This window comes from Sphaeramia orbicularis, chromosome 3 (assembly GCF_902148855.1).
Source record: "Sphaeramia orbicularis chromosome 3, fSphaOr1.1, whole genome shotgun sequence".
NCBI lineage: Eukaryota > Metazoa > Chordata > Actinopteri > Kurtiformes > Apogonidae > Sphaeramia > Sphaeramia orbicularis.
The window spans coordinates 817428-844020 of record NC_043959.1 but is presented as its reverse complement, the minus strand read 5'-3'; the positions used below and the strand labels follow the sequence as shown (position 1 = coordinate 844020).

The following is a 26593-nucleotide window of genomic DNA, read 5'->3' as shown; positions in this document are numbered from 1 at the left end:
ATATAGTGTAGTGTGGTATAGTATAGTATGGTATAGTATAGCATGGTATAGTATAGTACAGTACGGTATGATATAGTATGGTGTGGTATAGCATAGAATAGTATAGTGTGGTATAGTATAGCATGGTATAGTATAGTATAGCATAGTATGGTATAGTATAGCATGGTATGGTATAGTATGGCATAGTATAGTATGGTATAGTATAGTACAGTACGATATGAAATAGTATAGTAGGTATGGTGTAGCATAGTATAGTATAGTATTGTATAGTATGGTATAGTATAGCATGGTATGGTATAATATAGTATAGTATGGTATAGTATAGTATAGTGTAGTATAGTATAGCATAGTATAGCACAGTATGGTATGGTATAGTATGGTATGGTATAGCATAGTATAGTATAGTATGGTATAGTATAGCATGGTATAGTATAATATGGTATAGTATAGTATAGTATAGTATAGTATAGCATGGTATAGCATAGTATGGTATGGTATAGTATAGTATACAAGGTGAGGAAGCAAAATGTACACTGAACATTTAGTTGTTTTTTCTCAGCAGACACTACGTCAGTTGTTTTGAACCCAAACATATACTGATGTCATAATCATACCTAACACTATTATCCATACCTTTTCACAAACTTTTGCCCATATGAGTAATCAGGAAAGCAAACGTCAAAGAGTGTGTGATTTGCTGAATGCACTCGTCACACCAAAGGAGATTTCAAAAATAGTTGGAGTGTCCATAAAGACTGTTTATAATGGAAAGAAGAGAATGACTATGAGCAAAACTATTACCAGAAAGTCTGGAAGATACTATTAAAGAAGAATGGGAGAAGTTGTCACCTGAATATTTGAGGAACACTTGCGCAAGTTTCAGGAAGCGTGTGAAGGCAGTTATTGAGAAAGAAGGAGGACACATAGAATAAAAACATTTTCTATTATGGACATTTTGTGGTATAATAATAAAATAAATTCTCATGACTTTCAATAAACTAATTGGTCATACACTGTCTTTCAATCCCTGCCTCAAAATATTGTACATTTTGCTTCCCCACCCTGTAGTATAGTATAGTATGGTATAGTAGAGTAGAGTATGGTATGGTATGGTATGGTATAGTATGGTATGGTAAGGTATAGTATGGTATAGTATAGTATAGTATAGCATGGTATAGTATAGCATGGTATGGTATAGTATGGTATGGTATAGTATAGTATGGTATAATATAGCATAGTATAGTATGGGATAGTATGATATGGCATAGTTTAGTATGGTATAGTATAGTATAGTGTAGTATAGTATAGTACAGTATAGTATAGTGTAGTATAGTATAGTATAGTATAGTACAGTTTAGTATAGTATAGTGTAGTATAGTATAGTACAGTTTAGTATAGTATAGTATAGTGTAGTATAGTATAGTACAGTATAGTATAGTGTAGTATAGTATAGTACAGTTTAGTATAGTATAGTGTAGTATAGTATAGTACAGTTTAGTATAGTATAGTATAGTGTAGTATAGTACAGTTTAGTATAGTATAGTATAGTACAGTTTAGTTTAGTATAGTATAGGATAGTACAGTTTAGTATAGTATAGTATAGTATAGGATAGGATAGGATAGTATAGTGTGGGAAATGTTTGCTGAATAGACGAGATACCAGCCGTTGTAGTTTAAAACTCTAGATGAGCAGGTGTAAAACTTGTACATGTAAACATACGTGTAGTTCTGTTGGAAACAATGATTGCAGAAAAAACCCAAACTGAAAAACCTAAAACAGTGCCCTGTGATTCGGGTGGTTGGGTTGATGTTACACAGTTCAGTTCAGGTCAGACTGTGGAAGCGTCCGTTCCTGTCGTCTGTGATGCAGCCGTTTGTGTGTTTGTTTTCTGACTTCTAAATGTTTGCTTTAATTTTATCAGCAGAGCACAAACATAGAAGTCCAAGAGTCTCTCTGGCGTAAATCTATACATACAGCATTTTCTCTGCAGAGTGCTTTTTGTTTGTTCCACACTATTTTCTGCACTGTTGCAGGAGAATCTAAGCTGTATGGGATATGTCTTCTATTGAACAAGCAGTGACATTCAAAGGGCTGCTAATGAGACCGCTGTTCATGGCTATGAAAGAGGCAAACTGAGACTAGAAACACCCTAGTGAGCATAAATCATTCATAAGACAACAAAACAGAAAAAAGTATGCATAATTAAAACAGTAAATGGATTAAATACATTCTCTACATTATCCTCGTTCTCTAAAGAAGTGCAAAAAAGTTTAGTAATACATATTCTCAGAACAACTGGAGAATCAAGCTTAAGTCTACCACAGACATCATTAGGCTGAGTTTTTCTGTACTTCCACTCTTCTGTACAGTTGGCTTTTCTAATTGTTCTAATGCACTGGGCTACAAAATGTAATGTTCATGAACTGAACCCTGACGTTACTTAATCACAGCTACAAAAACACTGCTTCAAAGCTGGATCATATTATTGAATCCCCATAAAAACTAGGAAAAAAATAGACAAATCATCTCTGTCCTTTATAGAGAAACATCAGTCAAAGCAGAAGCTAATGTAATAAATATATATCAGGGGAACTCTCAGAACTGGAGCTGCATTGATGAATAATGGCAACGGTCACAAGTTGAAACTGTCCAACAGGGAAATGCTATGACAGGGTCCAGTGCACATTAGTTCTGAAGAACACACACACACACACACTCAGCTCTTTTATGGTGTGTAGATGTGTTCACATACTGCATCGCAGTAACACAAGGAAATGGACCAGACCAACTGATATTCAAGGTGCTTCAAAGGTCCTACAGTCACTTGTGTGATGCTGTGAGAATGGGCTCAACCTAAGCGGTTCTGGACAGATCTGGTGGAATAACAAAACATTTGGAGTTGGATTTGGACTCGGCTTCAAAGCGAGGTTATTATCGTTAACGAACACACTCAGAACATGGCATGAATGCAGCAGATGTACACGTACTGGAGGTGTGGACGGTGTTTTCAGAACTGGTCCAACATGGAAATACTTGATCTACCATCCTTTAGTAGATGTTCATTTTACAGTGTTGTAACAGTGTGTTTGAAGTTTAGCTCAAGGTTCTGACTACCACGGGTTGTTGCAGTAATGATTAATTATTTGTTTTGTAAATCAAATATCAAATTATCTACATATAAACTAAGACACTGAAACAAGATGCAGCTACAGAATAAAGACACATTTTCAGACCTACAAAAACTGAGGTAAAGATCACAGAATAATGCAGTTGATACCGAGGTTATTATCGTTAACGAAAACTAACAAAATGATGAAAACTAGAATTGAAAAAACATTTTCGTTAACTGAAATAAATAAAAACTGTAATTAAAAGAAAAAACGATAACTAACTGAAACTGTATTGTGTGTTTACAAAACTAACTAAAAGGGATAAAAATTATGGATAAAATTCCTTTCGTTTTCGTCTTTGTCAATGTTGGATTGATACGGAATAGATTTATTTTGCTCGAGCAATTTTCTCTGCTGGCACCATATGACAGTTAACGGTCCGTCACTTGTGTTCACTTGTGGTTTCCAGTCGTCTTCTGGTCCCCACTCTACCTGGAAACATGGAGACTAAAGCAGCAGAGTCCTGTCTGGGATTGATTTGAATAGGAGCACAGAGAAGAAGAGAAAAGAGATGAAACTAGAAAAAAGCGCACACCTCCGCTAAGCCCCCCCCCCCCAATCACCACCAAAATGTAATCATGTGTTCCTTGTGCCAGTATCAACAATTGCTGAAATTTTCATCCTAATCCGTCCAGAACTTTTTGAGTTATTTTGCACGCAGACAGACAAACCAACGCCGACAAAAACAGAACCTCCTTAGCGGAGGTAAAAACAAAACCTAATACTAAAACTAAACTAAAAGTAAGCATTTAGAAAAAAACAAAAACTAATAAAAACTAACAAACCTGCTCTGAAAACTAATTAAAATGAACTGAATTAGAGAAAACAAAAAGTCAAAACTAAATAAAACTGAACTAGAATGAAAAACCCACAACTATCAGAACCCTGGTTCAAAGTGGTGGAAAATGCCATGTTTATTATTCTTCATCTTCCAGACATATTTTTTTTGTAGTGTTTGCAGTGTAAGGTTTAGTGAGATTATTGTTAAAGCCTGAAGGTCTTCACACACAGGAGGTGTTTGTTTGTTTGTTTTTCTGTGTAATTTATTTGGACATTATGAATTGCACATTGCTGATGTCATGACTATTTTCATACAGGATGCAAATATTACACAACAAAAAACTATTCAAGTTATTTGGGATGAGGTTGATTGGCATAGCCTCTCTCCTGCCCGCCCTCATTAAGAATGGAACAGAGAGACAGAAGAAGTGCAAATATTAACATTACTAGTTTAAATCCCTGTGGATAAATCCACTCCTCTAGCTTCCTGTGTGTGACCACCAGAGGACAACACCGATCACACCCATTGTCTCCTGACATTCAAGGCTGCTTCCTGTCCCTCCCCCTGGCAACGACTTAGCAACGCGAATTAAATCAGTCCCTCCTGACTTTAAAAAAGGGAATTTTTAAAGAAAACGGGTGTTTAATGTGGTGATGGGACTGTTCCTTAACTGTAAGTGCCAAATTGGCCAGTTAAAAACATGTCAATTTCTCAGAACTGCACACACACACACACACACACACACACACACACACACACACACACACACACAGATGCTCTGAGACCTTCCACTATTGTGATATACACTAGTGCGTTGATCTGTGGGGAACCATATATAGTCATATTAAGACCGATATTGAGGGACTGAAGGTAGTAAATGCATTTTTCTTGTTTTTAACTTAATTTCCCGTCAACATTTTCCATCATGCAGCGTGGTACTGTACCTCTGGTCAACTGAGCAGCAGGACTGTGAGGCTGTTGTATTCCAAAAGGACTAATATCTCCCAAAATATTGGTCCGACCAACTTGCAGAGATATTTAATGTGGAGATGGGACTGTTCCTCAACTGTAGGAACCAAATAGACCAGTTAAAAACATGTGAACTTCTCAGAACTGTGCAGATACACACACACACACACACACACACACACACACACACACATGCTCTGAGAGCTTCTGGTATTATAATATAGATCAGTGTTGGTCAACCTTGGGGTCAGGACCCCATGTGGGGTCACCTGAAATTTCTAGTAATTGATTAAAAAAAACTTACAAATAAAAATCTCTGTTGAGTTGACCGAGCCAATCCCAGCCCATAACAGACCTGACAAACTGAAACTGCAGCACTGTGCTTCTGTTTGTGTCACATGTTCACTGTGGTCAGTTTCAGATGCTGCAGCTCTTTCATCATTCATAGTTTCAGTTCTAGTTTGTTCAGTATTAATTGTCCTCCTTGTAAATCCCAGCTGGACTGACTGGACAGATCCTGAGCCTGTGTGCAGTAATCTACACCTGGATTTACTGCCTCTGTCCACAATAATAGACATTATACAGACTAAATGTCCACAAGAATAGACATTATACAGACTAAATGTCCACAGTAATAGACATTATACAGACTAAATGTCCACAATAACAGACATTATATAGACTAAATGTCCACAATAACAGACATTATATAGACTAAATGTCCACAATAATAGACATTATACAGACTAAATGTCCACAGTAATAGACATTATACAGACTAAATGTCCACAATAACAGACATTATATAGACTAAATGTCCACAATAACAGACATTATATAGACTAAATGTCCACAATAATAGACATTATACAGACTAAATGTCCACAATAATAGACATTATATAGACTAAATGTCCACAATAATAGACATTATACAGACTAAATGTCCACAATAACAGACATTATATAGACTAAATGTCCACAATAATAGACATTATATAGACTAAATGTCCACAATAATAGACATTATATAGACTAAATGTCCACAATAATAGACATTATATAGACTAAATGTCCACAATAATAGAAAATATACAGACTAAATGTCCACAATAATAGACATTATGCAGACTAAATGTCCACAATAATAGACATTATACAGACTAAATGTCCACAATAATAGACATTATACAGACTAAATGTCCACAATAATAGACATTATATAGACTAAATGTCCACAATAATAGACATTATATAGACTAAATGTCCACAATAATAGACATTATATAGACTAAATGTCCACAATAATAGAAAATATACAGACTAAATGTCCACAATAATAGACATTATACAGACTAAATGTCCACAATAATAGACATTATACAGACTAAATGTCCACAATAATAGACATTATATAGACTAAATGTCCACAATAATAGAAAATATACAGACTAAATGTCCACAATAATAGACATTATACAGACTAAATGTCCTCTAACATTAACGTTTATTTGCAACATAGTATAGTAAACTATGACATGATCAAAAACAAATTAATTTTAGCAAAAAAAAAAAAAAAGTCTTTGTTTTGAATGTGTGGGGTCAGCAGACGTGTGCTGTTCAAATGGGCTCAGGAGCCTACAGAGGTTGGAAGCAGTGCACCAGGAGTGTACGTCTGTGGTAGAAGGATGTACGAGGTGTTGAGCTGAAAGTGCCCACTGTGAACATAGCTGTATTTGTCAGATGGAAGTCTGAATCTGTCACAGAAGTCCAGCTCCACATCCACCAGGGCCCACTACGACTGCTGCGACAGCCTCGTCTATATTTACACTCCTGGAAATAATGTTATGTACATGACACATCTGTGCAGTGTTTGCCAGTACAGTCTTGTTTCTCCAAATCTGAAGCCTGTTTTTTGTATGAACTACTGTCTCATTTCTGTTCCATTCTACCTTTTCAAAGTGCCCAGTTTTTCCTCACACTGAACATATCCCGGTAGTAGCACCACCATAATGCTGGCCAACAAAGGTATTTAAAAATGACTAAACAACTCAAGGGCATTTATGCATTGGTGCATAGAGCTCATTTGTGTGCACACTGCTTGCAGACAGTGACCCATTAGCTGTGTACACCTCCCTGTTGGCCTGCCCTGTATCAAACCACATGGCACCGAGGGGAGACAAGATGGAGAGATTCAAGGCAACAACAGACTAATGGTGGCTGAGACATGCTTTCAGAGCAGACGACGACAGGGTGAGAGGTCTGAAGAGAACACGCAAGCAAGCAGCTGCACAAACCAGGAGAGAGGAAAGGCTGGTCCGCTTGGACTGAAAAAAAGGAAAAAACTACTATCAAAATGAAATCAGGGTGGGGACAGAGGACATATGGAGTAATAGGCAAAAACAGGAAAGCTTTTATCTCCCTCCAAATGCACTGCCAAACACAAGACGATGTGTTAAACCCCGGTGAGCCAACACAAGCATGATTTACTGAGCTGCTCTTTTTCCAGCTTCTTTTATTCAGAATTTCAGCTCAAGGTCAGAACAAAGTGACAGTACGACGAGTGGATGTGGATTCAAAGGCCAGATTAGGCAGATAGTACCCCCGCCCTTACTCCGCTCTCCGTCATAAATCATGCATGGCGTGGTAAGAAAATCAGCGTGGCATTTGCATTGGTTGTTTTCGATTAGCGACAACATCAGTAAGCCTCACCCTGGTTCCTTTTCCTCACTTGACAAGATAAAATCGTACTCTATGTCAAACAGATAACACATGTCACCAGTTCTCATCACTGCATATCTCAGTATTTAATTTCACTTGATGGTTGACGCTCTGTTGTGATGGAAATGAATGCTGGCACTATTTATGAGGCGTTCGTCTTTGAATGTAAACTCCTTGACATACAAAATGGTGGACTCGAAAGTACGACTCTGAAAACTGAAGATTTTAACAAAAGTATTTAATAATGAAAAAGCGATTTAACAAAAGGAGGATATATAAAACTACTCCAGAAGTCTCAATGATAAACAAAAACCCTTACAGAAAAACTGAAGCAAAAACTGACACACATGAAAAAAAACCTGGTGTGCACGTTTGACATGAACATGCTGACAGATTCAGACGAACTGGCACAAGACAAAGGAAGACAGGACTTAGTTTTTTCTTCCAAAACATTATTTACATGTTGCTGTATACAAATGGAACAACAGAACATGGAGGAAAAAAAAACAAAAAACAGACATGCTCGAGGTGAGGCAGGAAGAAATTAAATATAAATAAATACATATATAGGTAAGTACATTAAATAAATAAATAAATAAATAAATAATACAACTTAAATTCCTGACATCAGGCTTCAGTTTTCCCAGCTTCAGAGTTGGTGCAGAAGTTCAATGTGTCCAAATAGGATTTTAAGTTGGACTGAAAGAGCACAGAGCTGGGTTTGTGTTTGGCACATCTGCTCGCATTCACATGAAATTTAGCTAATAATGAAATGAGATTAAGAATAAACAGTTTCTTAACAGGCAGATCATTAAGAAAGAAACCACATAAAATATATTCAATTTTGAACTTTAGAGAAATATCCAGTTTTCTGTTTAAAAAAAGACTGATATCACACCCGAACATTGGACTGAAAGCACATTCCCAGAACAGATGAGTTCATGTTTCATCAGTACTTTGTGACAAAAGGAACACAGAGGGTCGACACTGATCTGATCCTGAACCAGAGCTGAATGAACTGGAGAACACCTGTGGAACGCTGTCACAGATACCTCCTGACCACCTTATTCAAAATGAAAAACTTCCTGGGTAATAACCAGACTTCGTCCCAGTCCACACCAACCTGAAATGTCTGTATTAAATTCAGTCCAGTTTGAACTCTTTTCTTCCTGTTCCTCAGTGTTTAGTGTCTTTGGAGATCTGATCCAGAATGCACATGGACTAATGAGAAGTGGAGGAAGAAGACTGAGAAAATTACACTGATTTTTATGAAGAAATATGATTTTTTTCAGGTTATTCACATCTTTTTTGTTCAATAGGTTTATAAAAGTATTTTCATAATTTAGTAGGGGTTTTTTGCACTAAAACACAGACAAAAGTTGTCAGTTGTCATTATTTCTAGGTTATTCTGTTATTATTTGACTGGTCCGACCCACTGCAGATCAAACTGGGTGAATGTGGAACCTGAAAGAACATGAGTTTGAGAGCCCTGACTTCGTTGGATACTATGTGTTTCATTTTTGAAGCAAAGAAATTGTATATGTATTTAAAACGCAATATCAAAAAGTGACATGAAATGAATGAAATAAGAACATTTTTAATGCTGTTAATCTGATGTTTTCTCACATTTTATCATACTCTAATACTAGTTTGTACTCACTTCATGGAGATAATATACAAAAGAAAAAACCTTTTGTTGAAGAAAACTGTTCATTACAGCTAGGAATGTAACGATTACCAGTTTAATGATAAACGGCGGTATAATTGCAGACAGTTAGTATTACCGTTTAAATTCTAATTATCAGGATAACTGTGATTGATTAACACACTTTTAGGGAAAAAACACCTATGTAAAGATCTGCTTTTATGTCAAATATCTGAGTATAGTTTGAATTTATTACAATTTTAATTTTCTATACCTAATATTTGGAACCAATATTCACTTTTAAAGTCTGTGAAAAGGTTCGTTAAACATCTGTGTGTTATTTATGCAATAAATTATATACATTTTTCAAATCGAATTTTATATATTTTGTGTGTTTTCTGTCCTTTTGTGTTTTTATAGTAGGTTAAAATGAAAAAATAATAGACAGATGATATAGATGAAATTGTGCTGAAAAAACAGATCCAAACATGGGTATAGTAAACATTTGTTTCTATAGTATATAAAGGCCAAATCAAAAGGACTGAAAAACAGACAGAATAGACTCAGACCACTAAGGGTTAATATTGGAATGTTTCTGACACAGAAGGGACAGTGGGACTATTGTTTTATTTTATTTTATTTTTCAAATACAACTTGGTCAAATTCTTTCAGTGTGTGTATTTGTACTTCTTGAACATTTTGAGCACAATTTCAATAATACTGTGATAATAATGAGAACCATGATAATTTTGGTCACAGTAACCCTGATATGACATTTTCATATGGTTCCATCCCTAATTACAGTCTAATAACAAATAGCAATTGATTTACAGTCAAAGATGTTGGTGCAGATCAGGTTTATGTAGAACAGCACAGTTACAGTATTTGTATGCATGTCAGTGTATGAAATGGTGCATAAGTGTCCACTGTGTGGGCTGAAATGCACGTAAAACAACCAAACCCATGACTATACAAGAGAACAGCTGGAGAACAACTGTCCACTGGAGTGACCACTGGAGTGTCCACTGGAGTGACCGCTGTGCATGAAAGGGTTAACATAAAGAGATTAATCAAATAAGGACAAGACACTGAAAACCTAAGACGAGACATGATCCAGGGTTCTAAACTCCTGTTCTTTCAGGTTCCACATTCAGCCTGATTTGGTCTGCAGTGGACCCAACCAGTCAAATAATAATATAATAACCTATAAATGACAACTCCACATTTTTGTCTGTTTTAGTGCAAAAAATCCCATTAAATTGTGAAAATACTTACTTTTATAAACTATCCAAACAAAAAAGATGTGAATAACCTGAAAACCTGAAATTTCTGAAGAAAAATGTGTGCAATTTTAATGATATTCTGCCTCATCTTGTCATTTATACTTGTGCATTACAGATTGGACTAAAAAAAGACACTAAACACATAATAACAGGCAGAAAAGAGTTCAAATTGTGCTTAATTTTCTTTGGACATTTCAGGTTATTCATATTTGGTCAAGTTATTCACGTTTTATTGTAACAGGATAGTTTGTAAATGCAAATATTTTCATAATTTCATGTTATTTTTTGCACTAAAACAAAGACAAAAATATGAAGTTGTCTTTATTTATAGGCATAATGTAAGATTTTTTTTTCCCATCAAACCCAGTAGTAAATCTGCAGTGGTTCTTTTGTGTGGGTTCTTCTGCTGTTATTATTGGACTGTAGATCACATTGGTCTGGATGTGGAACCCACACTAAAAGGATGTTTGACAACTTTGACTGTTCAGGTTCATTTTTGCACTTTGATGCTGCGGGCTGGATTGGAACCTTTGGGGGGCCACATCTGGCCCCTGGGCCGCATGTTTGACACCCCTGCTCTAACATTAACATGACTAAGACCTCTGACGAGACATGACAGTGAATACGAGGTGCAGTTTGTCCGACGGGGAAACGCTGTCGTCACTGTCCGTCTGAAGCGGAGCCAACGCGTCGTCCATTTGTGGACTCATATAATTATGGGATGGAAGGTAACAAAGGAGCCTGTGAATGTGATGACTGTACGGGTTCTTCTAATGCCCCTTCTGTGTCCGACATGTGGAACCAGAACAAATTAGCAGCTGTGGAGGAAGTGAAAATGGAAGCTGCAATTACTGCTCCATTGGAACCACTCCGAACTAATCTTCGTGATTAAGTTTAATATTTTTCTACTTTTACTACAACACTGTAGTAGACAGCTGAAAGGGTTTTAAAAGCAACCCTGCAATTTAGAGCACTCATGGAAAAAAAGAGGCTTTGGTGACATAATTTACACAAAGCATCCACATACAGATTTATCAGCTACTTACGTTCATGGAACTGTGACATCCCTGAGCATTTGGAGAGACTCCCTCATGTCCTCTTATAATCACATTTACATTTTGCAAAGAGTAATGACATTATTAAATGACAAATGATGGTGTGGAAAAATGCTTTTGTGAAATAATAAAACAGTGATTGATTGTGATAGATTTTCTATTGTCATATGATCTTCTTTTCAGGCAGTATCCACATCCTGTCATAAAGTAAATATCTGTGCTGTCACTGGTTATTTGTCATTTTCAGTCCCCTGATGATCAGTAATAATGGAATTTCACAGACGGTGTTGGACTAATCTTTGAGTTTGTCGCATTAATGTCACTTGTACAGGTACGCTGGGTTAGTGAGTTTATTTCAGTCTGTTTGTAGTTAGTGTCAGGGTTTACTCCTCTTCCTTCAGCTGTAGGTCTACTTTCACACTCTGACAGTGACTCTGATGTACACAGGTACTTTAGACTTATGCAAATGAGAAGACATTTTGGATTCATTATAAACCTATGACAAAACAGGCAAAAATCCCTGTCATTAATGGAAGCGCTGCAGCTGTATACACACACCAGCGTTTACTTCATCTATACCAGGGCTGTCAAACATGCAGCCCAGGGTCCAAATGTGCCCCCCCCCAAAGGTTCCAGTCCCACCCCTGGGATGAATTTACACAGTGTCTAAATTGCACAGTCCAGGCTGTGGAACTCATGTTAGTGTGGGTTCCACATCCAGACCAATCTGATCTACAGTCCAATAATAACAGCAGAAGAACCCACACAAAAGAACCACTGCAGATTTACTACTGGGTTTGATGGAACAAATAATATGACATTATGTCTGTAAATAATGACAACTGCAAATGTTTGTCTTTGTTTTAGTGCAAAAAATCACATTAAATTATGAAACTCTTTCCATTTCCAAACTCTCCTGTACCAATAAACTGTGACTAACCTGAACAAATGTGCCCAACCTGAAATGTCTGTATTAAATTCAGTCCAGTCTGAACTCTTTTCTTCCTGTTCCTCAGTGTTTAGTGTCTTTGGAGATCTGATCCAGAATGCACATGGACTAATGACAAGTGGAGGAAGAAGACTGAGAAAATTACACTGATTTTTATGAAGAAATTTGATTTTTTTTTCAGGTTCTTCACATCTTTTTTGTTTGGATAGTTTATAGAAGTAAGTATTTTCATAATTTAATGTTTTTTTTTGCACTAAAACACAGACATAAGTTGTCAGTTGTCATTATTTATAGGTTATAATGTTTTTATCTTGCTGGTGCAGCCCACTGCAGATCAAATCAGACTGAATGTGGAACCTGAAAGAACAGGAGTTGGAGAATCCTGATCTATACTGTCAGTATTGCAGTAACGTGGATCCAAAAAAAGCAAAAATTATTCTAGTACCACAACATCCATCACAGCCAAATTCTACAAAAATGACTAATGGATTTTTAAATTTTTTGATTGTTATTCTCCGACATTTTACATAATTTGGGAATATTGTAATTTAGTTAATGGATCTTGACACAACCTCAAAAGATCATGTGTTATCATGTGATGAGAATAATTGTCATTTCATGTATTAAACAGGAAGTGGGCAGATATGTAGTGTAGTGGTTGGCACTTGTGCAGTTTCCCCCTCCAGTAAAAACAGGTCCACATGGGTTCATTCTTCTGTCGGTGTCCCAGACCACTGCACTGATGAAGATTTGGAGACATCCCCGAGGCCTTCAATGGCACCTCACTGCTCCTGATGTCTGGAATGTGCTAATGCTAAACGCTAATGGTAAACACTGTGTGTGCATAAATGCAGTAAATGCAGAGACTGAACTTACCTAAGGGGATAATAAAGTGAGTTAACCTTAACTTTAACCCTAAAGAAAAGCCTTTTGTGAGCATCACACCCAGTTTTGCAGTAAGAATTAAAGGTGGGGTAGGAGATGTTTTCCTGGAGCATTTTTGACTACTGCTTAAAATCCCCTTCACACTCCAATGACAACCAATTAATTAAATGCTCTAACACAAAAATAAACTTTTTTTGTCACCTGTGGAACAGACAGGACATAAAAAAAAAACAAAACAAAACCCACTCATTTTAACTGGCCCAACGAAATGATTGGATGGTGATTTGTCTTTCAAATTCAACTGCCATTTGTCCCTCCCCCCTCTGCGAGTACAGTCTGGTACTCTGGAGGCGTGGCTTAGGGGGGGAGTCTGAAGAAAGGGCTTTGGACTTTTGAATTGTGTATTTTCAGAATGTAGCTGTCTTAAACCCTTTTTTCCAGGATCTCCTACCCTACCTTTAAAGGTGTACTGTATAAGAGTCCATTTTGTCCTGGGAGCTGGACGTTGGCTGACCATCTTCAGCTGGACCGTATCAGTTGTCTACATGCCTGAAAATCCACCATCCTGCCTTCACATGCTGTGAGAATTATGGTAAACACTAGTAACAAATTCAGAAATGGCACATGAACGCCCCCTCACGTGTTTTCCACTGGAGAACTGGGAAAACTTTTCGATACACGAAGTGCCGAGATGAAAACAACCTTTCAACTTTCCAACACGGTGGAGAGCAACGAGGGATTCAAGGCAAACGATAAACAATGCTTTGATAAATGTTCTCCAGCTGTTAGCTGATGATTTTGTACATTTAGAGCATACACTATTTGCTAAAGAAAAAAACAACTAAAAAAAAAAAGCTGTAGCAGATTAATTTACACGTCCAAACCTCTTTTACCCAAGCAGCAGCTCACAACAGACTGTGTGTCAGCCATTTTTCATTTTGACAACAAAAGCACTTGAACACAACACACTTGTAATTTCAAATTCACAAGTGGAAAGGATCGTCTTCTTGACAGCAGGTGAAGGCAGCGTAAGTTCCAGCGCCGACCCAAACAGCTTTCCACATTCATGCTACTTAGGGTAATATTAACTACTGAAAGGTTCAGGTCAAAGGTTAACTGCTTTACAAACCCCACAGGGAAATCCAGTCAGTGCATTTTATCAGTCCTAACACACACAGTGCCCTGCAGTAGCATCGGCGTACATTAGGAGCAGTGGGCGGCCGTTGACGACGCTCAGAGACCAACTCCAGATGTTCATCAGCTCCGTGGTCAGGGGAACCCACAGGGGAATTTACCCAGATGTTCCTGCTGGGTTTTTGTTGTTGTTTTAGATAGAAAACGACTATGTTACTATTACTGCTGCTAGAAGGAGACAATATTCATCTAATGCCGCGTTTCCACTGCATGGAACCAGTACCAGGTCCTATTCCAGATCGTTTCCATTCCAGGATACTACCCACTTTACAGTACGTGGTCGTCATAGCGATGCGGCACGTTACTTCCATGTCGTCTACTCAGAGCCGCTGATAAACTTGTTCGTTGCGTGTTGTCTTATCAAGCTCATGCTGAATTTTTACGTCGGCCACCGAAGACTGAACGTCCTCTGACCATGGTGTAGTTTTACAGATTGTCATCATGGGGATTCACCTACTGACAGATTTACTGTAAAAGGGCGGGGCACAGAGATGACTCTGACCAATCAGTGTTTACACAGTGTCACCTTTTAGTATCTGGTCCCCAGTCCTGGAACCTCAGTGGAGGTGATACCAAAAAACTAGTACCAGGTACCAGATTCCAAGTCTTTTGTGTGTTTGTTTGTTTGTGTGTTTGTTCTCATCTTCAGTGTAAAACTCTTCCACCCATCTTTCCCAGATCTTCCCCACAGATAGGCCTAGGCCCTGGGACCAGCCCAGTCCATTTTGGTCCCAGTAGGACAAAGTTCAAGGTCACAGCAAGGTCACAACATCTACAGTTTTCCATCTGTCATCATTGAGACATTTTCCAAAATTCATCCAAAATTCTAAACGACTCCGATTCTCCTCCAGTTGGATCCACCTGTAGCTTAGAACAGTCTCTTGTATCTGGAACTAAATTGTCCACATCCACTGTGGAATGTGGACTCTGTGGACATTTACACTGAACACTGAAAATCCCATTTCCCACACATTTAAAATTAGAACTCAACTAATATTGATGTGAATTGAATCTAATTGGACAGACACATGACTGGGACCAGATTCAACTGTTTCTGTGTATGGAACAACCTGGAAACTGTTGGATTTAAACAGAAAGAGTGGATCCACACATGCACAGTGTTCAGGGGGAAGGAGGAGCTCTGAGTTCTGAACACTGGTTTGTAACGGAAATGCAAAAAGGCTGAGTCGAGTCAAGTGGAAACGCAGCATAACAGGATTGTTGATTCTGTTCATTATTTTCTTTTTATCTTTTTATCAGGCTGTTTGCTCATTCTTTTCATTCAACAGATCTAGGTGTGGAAAATCCAATATCTTATAGGAAGAGTGCTATAGTGAGGATTCTTTTAAGTCAGCAGTCAGCATTAAAAAAAAAAAGGGTTCAGTTAGTCCACTTTAACCTGCAAAAGTACTTCAGATCATCTCCCAACATGTTTACTGCAGAAAATCTCTGAGACAGGCAAAAATTGCTGCTGTCACAGAGCTGTAAAATGTGAACTGTCAGAGAAAATTATTCTGAGAAGCCGACTGTTACCATCTAACATCTGAACAGTTTATTTTGTTCATTCTCCGCATATATAACTCAAGCAGACACACAAACAAATAAATCATCATAAGCACTAGCGAACCAAAAATAAAACCAGCAAATTCTAAGCTTCATCTCACCAACATGTGTAGGCTGCAGCCAATGCATATTACACCTAGCATTTAATATTCTGGACAGATTCATACCCTGGAAACACATCTGTGTGGGTGGGACGGCAGTGCAGGGGTCGGTCCAATACTAGGACGACTGACAGCGAGACAGTCCCAGGTTCAGGTCCGTCTATGTGCACTTTAAATGAGACACTGGCCAAACACACGAGTAGACGTCCAAACATGTGAGTAGACGTCCAAACACACGAGTAGACGTCCAAACACACGAGTAGACGTCCAAACATGTGAGTAGACGTCCAAACACACGAGTAGACGTCCAAACACACGAGTAGACGTCCAAACATGTGAGTAGACGTCCAAACATGTGAGTAGACGTCCAAACACACGAGTAGACGTCCAAACATGTGAGTAGACGTCCAAACACACGAGTAGACGTCCAAACATGTGAGTAGACGTCCAAACACACGAGTAGACATCCAAACATGTGAGTAGACGTCCAAACACGTGAGTAGACGTCCAGACACACGAGTAGACGTCCAAACATGTGAGTAGACGTCCAAACATGTGAGTAGACATCCAAACACGTGAGTAGACGTCCAAACACACGAGTAGACGTCCAAACACACGAGTAGACGTCCAAACATGTGAGTAGACGTCCAAACATGTGAGTAGACGTCCAAACATGTGAGTAGACATCCAAACACGTGAGTAGACGTCCAAACACGTGAGTAGACGTCCAGACACACGAGTAGACGTCCAAACATGTGAGTAGACATCCAAACATGTGAGTAGACGTCCAAACACGTGAGTAGACGTCCAAACATGTGAGTAGACGTCCAAACACACGAGTAGACGTCCAAACACACGAGTAGACGTCCAAACATGTGAGTAGACGTCCAAACACGAGTAGACGTCCAAACACACGAGTAGACGTCCAAACACGTGAGTAGACGTCCAAACATGTGAGTAGACGTCCAAACACACGAGTAGACGTCCAAACACACGAGTAGACGTCCAAACATGTGAGTAGACGTCCAAACACACGAGTAGACGTCCAAACACACGAGTAGACGTCCAAACACGTGAGTAGACGTCCAAACATGTGAGTAGACGTCCAAACACACGAGTAGACGTCCAAACATGTGAGTAGACGTCCAAACACGTGTACCTGAGTTTGTTATGTGACTGAACGCTGTCTCTGGACGTCAGCCCTGTCGTCATGTGGTGACATGTGCAGGGTGTCCCCGTCCATGTCCTCGTCCATTAGCTGGGATGGGATCCAGTCTGTCTACAAACAGAGGATGAAGTATTTATGAGTAATAAATACACCTTCTGTTTACTCCTAAACAATTTGTACAAAAGTGTTCTTGCCTCAGTTTCATATTTATTAATCACCTTATTTTTTAATTTCTTGAATTGTTTTGGTATATTACACATTTATATTAACTGATTAAAACATTTGCAATTGGATTATTTGATATTTAGGTTTTCTGACTTTTTCCTTTGTAAATCAAAGGGTTGATACTGTGATAAATAAATATTTGTGATGACATTGACATTTTCTGTCGTAAATGTTTTGAGCTGCCTACATGCCTGTCAAATGTCAATGAGACTGAAACTCTCCTTTTAAAGTTAAGAAAAGTCAAACAGTGTGTGGGTGGTTTTTTCCTGCTAAAAAATGTAAATGTTCCAACAGCTTTAACTGATCTTTGTGCTGCTTTTCGTCTAAAGTTTCTTTTGGAAACATCCAATTCCTCTTATCTCATATAGAGTCACTCTCATTTCAAACACCAGCAAAGTCTGGAAGCCCCTTATTTTTTTAGTTTCTGCATTATCTGTGCAGTTTTAAAGGCCACTAAATCTCTAAATTTGAATGGCTGTGAGCTCATAAATATATGATGTGGTTCTTGGAAGCCGTTTGTGTTAGAGCTGTCTTTGCTTTAGTATGGTGTCATATAACAACTGGATGTAAGAGGGAAATATGCTGTGAATTTATATGGCATTACTGAAGGACATGGTGTTTATGTCCTCAGTGAGGATGCTTGTTTTGTTTTCCATATGGATAATAACGTCTCAGTATATTACAATATCAGCCTAGATGAAATGAATATACCTGAAACTTTATAGTCGACAATAAAAGCAGTGATGGAAGACCAGGGCCAAACGAGGTCCCACTACACACTTCTACCCTGGGGAAAACCCTGTTCTTTCTCCAACTGTATTAAATGTGTTTAAAATGATGACATAGAGTAGAAGAAATGAAAACATACTGTCGGTGGAGTCCAAGTAGACCAGTGGTTCCAACCGTTTTTACTCCTGACCCCATTTTAACATCACACATTTCTGGCGACCCCAGAACGGAGACATTTTTTTGCTAAAATTAATTTGTTTTTGATCATGTAATAGTTTGCTATACTATGTTACAAATAAACATTAATTTCAGAGGACATTTAGTCTATATAATGTCTATTATTGTGGACAGAGGCAGTAAATCCAGGTGTAGATTACTGCACAAAGGCTCAGGATCTGTCCAGTCAGTCCAGCTGTGATTTACAATAATAATAATAATAATAATAATAATAATAATGGATTAGATTTTATATAGTGCTTTTCAAGACACCCAAAGTGCTTTACATTATTGATCCATTATTCATTGGCTCTCACATTCTCCCTCTGGTGGAGGTAAACTACATCTGTATCCACGGCTGCCCTGGAGGGGGGGGGGGGGGCAGACTGACAGAGGCGTGGCTGACAATTCATGCCTACATCCCACCACCACCAAACATTCATACGCATTCATACGCCAGTGTGGGTGGCGCTGGAGGCAAGGAGGGTGAAGTGTCTTGCCCAAGGACACAACAGACTGACTAGGATAGAGCAGGATTTGAACTGCCAACACTTTGGTTATTGGACGACCCGCTCTACCACCTGAGCCATGGCCGTCCCACGCCCTGTACAAGGAGGACCATTAATACTGAACAAACAAGAACTGAAACTAGGAATTATGAAAGAGCTGCAGCATCTGAAACTGACCACAGTGAACATGTGACACAAACAGAAGCACAGTGCTGCAGTTTCACAACCACAGTTTGTCTGTTATGGATTGGGATTGGCTCTGCCAACTCACCATAGATTTTTTTTATTAGTAAGTTTTTATTAATTTTTTTCATCGATTACTAGAAATTTCAGGTGACCCCATTTGAATTCCAGGCGATCCCACATGGGGTCCAGACCCCAAGGTTGAAAACCACTGAAGCAGACACTACGTTAACATTTCTTACTTGGCATCAGACGTCTCTATGCGTCTTGAAGATGCAGCTGTGAAATCACATGACTGATGTGAGAAGTAGAGCTTGAAGGTTTTAGCGAGTGAAAGTGCCCTGAGTGAAAATCAAATAGGGGTTTAAAGTCCAAAAGTGACAATCTCCCTCTCCACAGTTATCACTGCTTGGCAGCAGTCTGTTTTCTGTCAGTGCAAGGTCAACAGCACAGCAGTGGCATGGGATGTGTTAAGTCTGCAAAACGTTTGAGGGTGCATTTAAAGATGTACCGTAGCACTTCTGACTGACTACTAATTAAAATGGTTCATATGAGCAAGGACAACGTGTCGGCGGTACGGGCAGGAATGGGTTTAACAAAGTTCAAAATCATGAGCACAGCAGGGTCCGCTTCATTGTAAGACCAGACCCTTTTCATCGGGTGGATGGTTTCATTAAGTGTGAGGAGAGTCACTATAAAGCAGTTTTCTGCATGCAAAGTAGGAGAGGGGCTTACATCTTTGTAAAACTTTGCAGATTAAAACAAAAATGTTATCCACACAGTTCTGGAACAGCCACAGTAGCTTTTTAACAGATTATGAAATGAAAAGGAAAGAGCCAATGTGTAAAATATAACAGGGGGAAGAACTGCATATTAGCATCATAGTGTGATTCACCAGAGTTCCTTTGATTCATCAGTAGACAGCTTTTTTTCAGAAACCTTTTCAGCAGCAAAATAGGTACGAGTATGAAAGGAACACACAGTGCGAGCTGTTTGTCCATTAGCATGTATATAAGCAGCAGATATGAGTAATTATAAAGCAGTGAATGACACCATATTCTACAGCTGTGTGGCTGTATGAGCCTACTAATGCTCGACTGAAACTGGAAATGTTTGAAACTACAATGAGGTATAGACGTTTTTTTTGTCCCAAGCTGAGCTAGGAGGAAATGTAAAGGTATACAAATACTGACTATAATGAAAGGTAATGTGTGTTCAGATACATGCACAGATACATAATATGTCCACTAACATCTGCTACTGCGTGTGAGTTCCGGTCATTTGTTCATTTAACTTTAACGTAGTCAATTCATTGATAAAGTGTTAGATTTTAAAGGACCCTGAACTAAAATGAATCCTAATAAACTAGTCACAATCTTAATCACTTCTTATTTAATTTATTAGTAGTACCCACATGTGCCTTAGTTTTGTGCAAGCCTTCACTTTAGAACAGGGGTCTCAAACATGAGGCCCGGGGTCCGAAAGCAGCCCGCCAAAAGTTCCAATGCGGTCCATGGGATGAATTTCCAAAGTGTCTAAATTCCACAGTCCAGGCTGTGGAACTCATGTTAGTGTGGGTTCCACATCCAGACTAATCTGATCTACAGTCCAATAATAACAGCAGAAGAACCCACACAAAAGAACAACTGCAGATTTACTACTGGGTTTGATGGGAAAGAAATATGACATTATGTCTGAAAATAATGACAACTTCAAATGTTTGTCTTCGTTTTAGTGCAAAAAATAACATTAAATTATGAAAATACTTACATTTTCAAACTATCCTGAAACAATAAAATGTGACTAACCTGAACAAATGTGTCCAACCTGAAATGTCTGTATTAAATTCAGCCCAGTTTGAACTCTTTCTGCCTGTTCCTCAGTGTTTAGTGTCTTTGTGGCAGATACTTCAGGGCATAAACAGGGCTGACAACCCACTGCAGGAGCCACAACAACTGAAGCCAAGGTCGTCATCCAGACCGATGGACCAACAACAGTGTCTTTGTAGATTTGATCTATAATGCACATGTAGAAATGATAAGTTGAGGCAGAATATTGTTAAAAATTGCACTTATTTTTCTTAAGAAATTTCAGTTTTTTCAGGTTATTCACATCTTTTTTGTTTGGATAGGTTATAAAAGTAAGTATTTTCATAATTTAATGGGATTTTTTGCACTAAAACAAAGAAAAAAAATTGGAGTTGTCGTTATTTGTAAATTATTATTCTATTATTTTACTGGTCCTGCCCACTTGAGATCAAATCAGGCTGAATGTGGAACCTGAAAGAACATGAGTCTGAGAGCCCTGCTTTAGAATGAGGGACATGTTCATGTATTCCAAGTTAAAGGATACACTGAATACTTTTTTTATGTTTATGTTTAATTATGCGATAAACCATATGTGCTAAGTGTTACTAAGGACTATTGGTGTTGTACCAACTTACAAGGCCAATAGTGAGCAACATTTGTATTCATCTACCACAACTTACAGTCAGTGAGTAGGTAAATGGGAAGTTATTGAAGGAAAATTCTTCAGTGGTATAGGAGAGTTCAGATGAAGGCATGTGTAAGATCTTAATGACTGATAAAATGGCAACAAGACAGTAGTCAATGGTAAATACGTAATGGTTAATATAAAGTTTAATCATATCATTCACATTCTCTAATTAAATGTTTTCACCATTCTTCCTTTTCTGTATTTGTCTACAAACGCTGACCTGAAGCCTTGTTGGTGCAGATTTCCATCCCCGTTTAGCAGGTGTTGACTATAATCTGATCAGGAAACAACAGGGGACAATTCAATAGTTTCATAAATCTATGTTGCGGTGTTATTAGCAGTCTGCCTCTTGTGTGTCTGAGCCACCTCGGTTTTATGTCATTCTTCTTCTTTTTCGGTGTCTCCGCAGGCGAGCAGCGGGATGGTGTCTGGGGAGGCGGGGGGGCACAGCTACCTGGTGGCGTGCTGGCAGCCCATCCTGATCCTGATGCTGGGCACCGTCCTCTCCGGCTCCACCACCGGTTGCCCCTCCCGATGCGACTGCAACGCTCAAGAACGTTCGGTTGTTTGCCATCGACGGAGACTGGCAGCTCTTCCTGAAGGCATCCCCACGGAAACACGGCTGCTGGACCTCAGCAAGAACCGCCTGAAAACTCTCGGGACTGAGGAGTTCATTAACTATCCTCAGCTGGAGGAGCTGCAACTTAACGAAAATACCATTTCGTCCATTGAGCCTGGGGCTTTTGGCAACCTTATGAACCTGCGGATTCTAGGTTTGCGAAACAACCAGCTGAAACTCATTCAGCTGGGTGTATTCACAGGCCTGACAAACCTCACCCAGCTGGATATTAGTGAGAATAAAATTGTCATTCTGCTCGACTATATGTTCCAGGAGTTGTACAACCTGAGGGCTCTTGAAGTTGGTGACAATGACTTAGTATTCATTTCACCCCGATCATTTCACGGTCTCAGCAACCTTGAAAGCCTCAATATTGAGGGATGCAATCTGGCCTCAGTCCCCACTGATGCCCTAAGCCATCTGCACAACCTGTTGTCACTTCGATTGCGCTATCTCAACGTCACTGTCATACGGGATTACTCCTTCAAGAGACTGTATCGGCTCAGAGTGCTGGAGATTTCTCATATGCCTGCCCTGGATCTGATGACCCCAAAATGCTTATTTGGACTGAACCTCACATCACTGTCTGTCACAAACTGTAATCTTACCGCCATCCCCTATGAAGCCATCAGTCATCTACGGCATCTTCGGTTTCTGAATCTGTCTTTCAATCCCATTCGCACTGTGGAAGGGAACCAACTGTACAATCTGCAGAAGCTCCAAGCTTTTCAGTTGGCTGGCGGAAAATTAGCATCTATTGAGCCCTACTCTTTCCGAGGCCTCAATCATCTCCGCGTTCTTAACGTATCCAGCAATAGTCTGAGCACCCTGGAGGAGTCTGTCTTTCACTCAGTGGGAAACCTGGAGACGCTGGCTTTGTACGACAACCCTCTGGCCTGCGACTGCCGCCTACTCTGGGTCTTTCGCCGAAGGTGGAGGCTCAACTTTAACCGACAGCAGCCCATGTGTGTTTCACCCGAGATTGTGCGCGGAAAGGAGTTCAAGGACTTCCCTGACGTTCTCCCTTCTCACTACTTCATCTGCCGCAAGTCGAAGATTGTGGATTATAAAGTTCAAGAAAGCCATGTGGATGAAGGAACTACAGTCCATTTTGCTTGCCAAGCGGAGGGGGATCCAACCCCCACCATAATTTGGCTGTCCCCTAAGAAGGAATATATTACCACCAAAACTATGGGCTCACGACTTTCGGTGTCCACTGATGGCACGTTGGAGGTGCGTTACGCCCAAATCCAAGACAACGGGACCTACTTGTGCATTGCGAGTAACGCAGCAGGTAATGACACCAAAGCTGCTCACCTGTTTGTGCATAGCTACTCTCCCAATTGGCCTCATCAGCCAAACAAAACATTTGCCTTCATTTCCAACCAACCCAGCGACGAAGTTGCTAATGTGACCCGGGCCACAGTTCCATTTCCATTTGACGTAAAAACACTTATCATTGCAACCACCATGGGATTTATCTCTTTCCTCGGTGTTGTCCTCTTCTGTCTTGTAATTCTGTTCCTGTGGAGTAGAGGGAAAGACAATGCAAAGTCCAGTATAGAGGTCGAATACGTACCACGTAAAGAGGAAACGGAGGAAGCCAGCCCCACCGAGGCACCAGTACAATTCAACATGAAAATCATGTGAAGTTTAAAGGAAGTTCATTTAAGCTTATGAACTGCAGTCAGGATGCATACTATCCTCGCTTCAAATACGTACTCATTTTATGAGAGATATTAATTGCACAGCAGCAAAAGCATCTTGACACTATACCCCAAAACTTTTCTTTTCTTCTTTTTCTTCTTTTTTTTTTTTTTTTTTTTTTTACTTCAGGGACTGACTCTTTAACATCAAGTGATGGATTTCAAATATTCTCATTTCTGTAAAATTATATTGGGAATATCCAGTCAGAACATTAATGTGCACACATGAATACATGAAATACTTAAACTACAGGATTGTAGACCGATTGCCCCAGTTTAAATACGTTTACATGATATTTTGTTACCTGATGTTATCTTTCAAAAAACGCTAATTCAGACCTTAATGTTGTTCATTGCCTTTTACCTTAATGGATTTAAAAAGCACAATAATGCACATTTAGTGGTAGAGTTTATTTTTCCTCATATCAATGAGTACAAGAGGCAGATTTTTGAGATTGATGAGAAACAAATGTGGTTTAGAATAAATTGTATTTTGAGAGAAACCCTATTATGACAAATGATAGCATTGACAAACATGTTACATAAAAACATAAATATCAGGATCATTTATTATTTTCATGTTGTAAATCTTTCAACAAAAACATTTTGACTTACACAGAAAAGATATTTTTAGTGTAAAAAAAATCAGTTTTACAGTGCATTGCAGTTGCAATAATTGGGGTACATAATGAATCTGGTTACAGTTAAACTGTGCATTCAAACACACCGAGTGAGAAAAACAGTCCAGTCCTGCAGTATGTTCTTTCTGAAAGCAGTTTGTTCATTAAATATATTGACACGTTGAGCTATAAATATTTTTCTGTATTTTGTTCTTTCTGTGTACATTACACTATGGCATAATAGTAATGCTTTTAATGGCTATGGGTTTTGAACATATTATCATCGAAAGAGCAGATTAGACCCACTTAAATGTGACTAAACTATGTGGAAAAAGAGTTACGGCTTGTCAGCTTATAAGCATAGCCCCTAAAATCACTAAATTCACAGTTTATCTTCATGTACATGAGTTGAATTTGATTACCCATTTGGCAGCTCCACGAGCACTATGTCCAAATTCTGAGGTTATAGCATCAGTAATGTCTCTCAAACATAGTGGCTTTAGTAATTTGTTGCCTTAAGTAACTCATTTTCCAGCATTCAGCTGAGCAATACCCAATATTTATGTGTAAAATAGAGCTTTATGCCTCATAAGGATTTTTTGTTGTCTAATTAATTTCACCGTGAAGGCCTGCTCTGAAGATAATGTGTTCATTAACTCTCAAACTTGTTTAAAAGGGACGGGCAGATGGAAATTGTATTAAAATAAACAACATTTTATATTACGGTGCTCTTATTTAATGCTTCTTTAATTGAAAATTACGTGACACAAGACAATCTCCTTTGCAGCAGATACATAATATTTTAGAGCATAATTCTTGACTTAGTAGGCATATGGTGATGCACAGTAAAAGAAAGCCTCTGAAAGCATATCATGGTCTTTTATAGGCAGTCTTTCCCTGTAATGTGGTCCTAAAACCCAGTCTGCATTCCCATCTACTAGTACTATTATAGCCTTCCAATAACTGCTGTAATAAAATGTTAAACAGTGTGATACACTGTGTATTCAGGTCATGTCAATCCAATCTACAAACACACTTCTCTCAGTGTCATAAATCAAAATGACATTATCAGCGTCACCTGTCCTTGAAGATAAATGCTAACATCTACTGGTGCTCAAGAACATCCAAGAATACTCTGGTTGCTCCTTGACAGATCTATAATTATTCTATTAAACACACGTTTGTTTGTTTTGTCTTTTTCTTCAGAATAGCTCTGTTGGTGTGCAGGAACACATTCAGCGTTCTGCTCATTTTTGGAGGTGTAATGTTGAAACTTGAGCCCTCCTGGAAACAACATCAAATGTCATTTTCAAGCTGCGCTCAAGTTTTCAAGAATACCACACTTAACATTTTTGATAAAATACAGAGCAGAATATTTAGTGTCTCTACTTTACATGTGACGTATCTATGAGGGATTATTCCTTTAAGTATTTTTTACAGTGTGTTTGTCTGAAACTGACCACGATTTTAAAAAGTTTGTTGTGACATAAAAGAAAGTAGAGTAAAAAGACAAGTGTAATACTAATAACCAGGACCGGTTTACTGAAGGAACCATGCCATAGTTCTTTATAGGAGTCACATGATTTATCACCTGTGAAGCTTTTGATACGTTTGATCCTTGGATTCTAAAACTATTTCACGAGCTCTGGGAGACTGGTTTGGCCTTGGTGCATCTGGACGAATAAAAAGAGCCACACATACAAATAGTAATAGACATGGTGTCAAATAATGAAAAGGACCTCTCTGGAGATGTAAACTTTATGCAAAACAAATGTCATATTTTCTCATGGAGGAGAGAAATCCATA

The 26593-nt window shown here is 38.7% G+C and overlaps 1 protein-coding gene across 1 annotated transcript in view; it reads left to right on the top strand.

Moving 5' to 3' along the window:
- The window catches only part of lingo1b (leucine rich repeat and Ig domain containing 1b), a 59514-nt gene extending 34619 nt beyond the window's left edge, over positions 1-24895 (top strand). The window contains exon 2 of the mRNA XM_030130524.1: positions 22252-24895. Within this exon, the coding sequence (XP_029986384.1) occupies positions 22252-24111 (1860 nt within the window). The 3' untranslated portion in view covers positions 24112-24895. The remainder of the gene's footprint in view (positions 1-22251) is intronic.
- The last annotated feature ends 1698 nt before the right edge of the window (positions 24896-26593 follow it).